Source organism: Lissotriton vulgaris, chromosome 3_1, assembly GCF_964263255.1.
Source record: "Lissotriton vulgaris chromosome 3_1, aLisVul1.2, whole genome shotgun sequence".
In the NCBI taxonomy this organism is placed as follows: Eukaryota; Metazoa; Chordata; class Amphibia; order Caudata; family Salamandridae; genus Lissotriton; species Lissotriton vulgaris.
This window is the reverse complement of record NC_141689.1, coordinates 2006411624-2006413942: the sequence shown is the minus strand read 5'-3', so window position 1 is coordinate 2006413942 and position 2319 is coordinate 2006411624. Positions and strand designations below refer to the sequence as shown.

General features: G+C 45.1%; 1 protein-coding gene across 1 annotated transcript; it reads right to left on the bottom strand.

The window, feature by feature from the left end:
- Positions 1 to 1187: 1187 nt before the first annotated feature.
- On the bottom strand, positions 1188 to 1850 carry CLDN24 (claudin 24). The gene has a single exon (XM_086963329.1). The coding sequence runs from the start codon at positions 1848 to 1850 to the stop codon at positions 1188 to 1190; it is 663 nt and encodes a 220-aa protein (XP_086819455.1).
- Positions 1851 to 2319: the final 469 nt, after the last annotated feature.

Sequence of the window (2319 nt, the reverse complement as noted above, 5' to 3'; positions counted from 1 at the left end):
TCAATTCCATAACGAATCGGTAGTCATCGGCACTTATCTGCCCTTGCCCGATGGCTCTTTGAGAAAATGCTTGCATGACTCGCAAAAGACAAAAACATGCCAACAAACTTTGTAAAGTGTCAAATGTGATTTGTTCTGAAATTTTAATTGCCCAAGCAACCTTTCACATACAGTACTGAAATAAGATCACTCAAAGATTTCAAGTATTTGCTGTGCACAAAATGCACAGTACATGCAAGTATGACAGGTAGGTAAGGTTTTGTGCTTCAACATTAGGACAACTTAATCTTGTTTCACAAATTACAACCTTATTTCTCTGCTGATACGCGTGCACTGTCTCACAGGGCAAGAACTAAAGAACAAGTCATTTTCGTGCCACCATCTTCCCCTTGTTCTGAGTTTCCTGTATTTATTTGCTATGGATTGACCTGCTGCTGGGACACCCAACACAGGTGAGAGAGTTGGCCGAGTCTGGGAGATATGCACGTTACCCAAATGAAATGCGATTTCTTCCTTGGCTGTGTGCTTTGCCAGTTTCATGCAAGCAAGCATTGCTGAAAGTCATTTCCTTGAGGGTGATTCAGATTGACTGAGTACCTTTCCCAGAAATAAAATCTGTACACATCAATGTACAGTGGCGCAGAAAGCATAGTAAACAAGGAAATTACGGAATAAAATGATATGTAGTGATAGCAAAATAAAAAATGCTTGCGAAATGAAATATGATGACATGGTCAAGATAAAATCAATGTTAAGTTTGTGGACAGTACATTAGATTTACTTATCAAATAAAATTTCAGCTGGCAGTGGCAGTGTGCAGCAAATGCATTACAACGAATCACACTGATGTGTGACACAACTCGACTCTGAGAAGGGTGCTAGAGTCATACAAGTTCTTTTGATGTGAACGTATTGACGTTTGATGGACCTCAGGGTGTCAAAATGTAGTCGTTTCTAACTAGTTTTGTAAGGGCTTTTATAACTAGTGCCTGTCACTAATTGATATGAAATGTCAAAAGTTGACCTTGAATGTATCATGAAGGCTTGTCAATAGAAACTCACGCTCTCTCATGCATTATGCGGCAGTTTCGCTTGTGCATCCTATTGGACATAATCCCACGAGACATATCTGGTTTTATGTTCACACCACAGTTTTCCACCCGACAGTAAGATTTTCACTAGAGTCTTCAGATTTTCAGGTCTGGGTACCCAGTTTCCAAGTAAGGGCACTGTTCTTGCTGTACTGTGGGCGCATAGTGCACAGGGGAAGACCGGGCCTGGGTGTAACACGTGATGCAAATGAGCCACGACCCGCTAAGCACAAGGAAAAAGGCTCCAAACCAACCCATGAACATTGCTTCTCCAAACTCCCACCTTGGAACAATCTCAGGCATGTCCTCGTCCCAAAACTCCTGCACTGTGACGTAGGCCGCCCAAGACACTGGGGCTAAGGTAGTCAGCCCCGAAATCCAAAACAGAATCCCGCCAAGAAGGAGCAGCCGCTTTTTTAAGTCTCGCTTCTCTTCTCCAATCTTCAAACAGTCCAAGCCGAAGTTTGATACCAGGAGGCCGAGCGCCCCCACCCCATTGGACAGAAACATTAGAATCCTGGACACTCGAAGGTCATAAGGCAGCGCCAAGAAGGAGTCGTAATCCTTGCACTCCATGCCAACCTCCTCCTGCACCACGCAGACCTGCCAGAGCCCCATAGTCCAGAACTCGAGCTCATTCAGTTCCAGGTTAAGGTTCTTCCACAGGGGCACGTAAGTGGTGACACAGGTTATCACCCATCCGATCAGTGCAAGCACAACTCCTGCCAACTGTGCCAAGGTCCGTCTGGCCATAGCCATGGCTGGGAAGTGTCTCTGAGCAGACCTGGGTCTCCTGTCCAGCTGGATCGCAGCAGGGTCAGCTATGCTGTAGTGGCGGATGGTGCTGTGATGAGCGTCTGCCTGTGCTGCTCAGAATATGAACCTACCGCATATTAACCCTCTGCGTGCCCTGAACATGATGTGTGTTCACCAAGAATATAGGGTTTCATTCAGAGACCGGAGGACTCTGCTGGCACGGTGAGCGAAGGCAGTGATAAGGACTGGAGTTGTTGCCTTTCAATTTGCCCAGTAAAATTATATCCCAATGGCTGATGATTACAACCTTGTGGTCGAACAAAGAGGGCTCTATGACCCTGCGTCTTAAAACACAACAGAAATCATTGTGCTTCAATATGGATTAATTAGATTTTAAGTGGCGATAAAGAAAAGTCAGCTCTGCCTGTAGACAGGACTCCATTGTGATGGCTAAATTTGAGATTTCAAAGAT

Excerpts from the sequence above, each read along its gene's own strand:
- CLDN24 (XM_086963329.1), bottom strand. The coding sequence starts at position 1,850 with ATGGCTATGGCCAGACGGACCTTGGCACAGTTGGCAGGAGTTGTGCTT.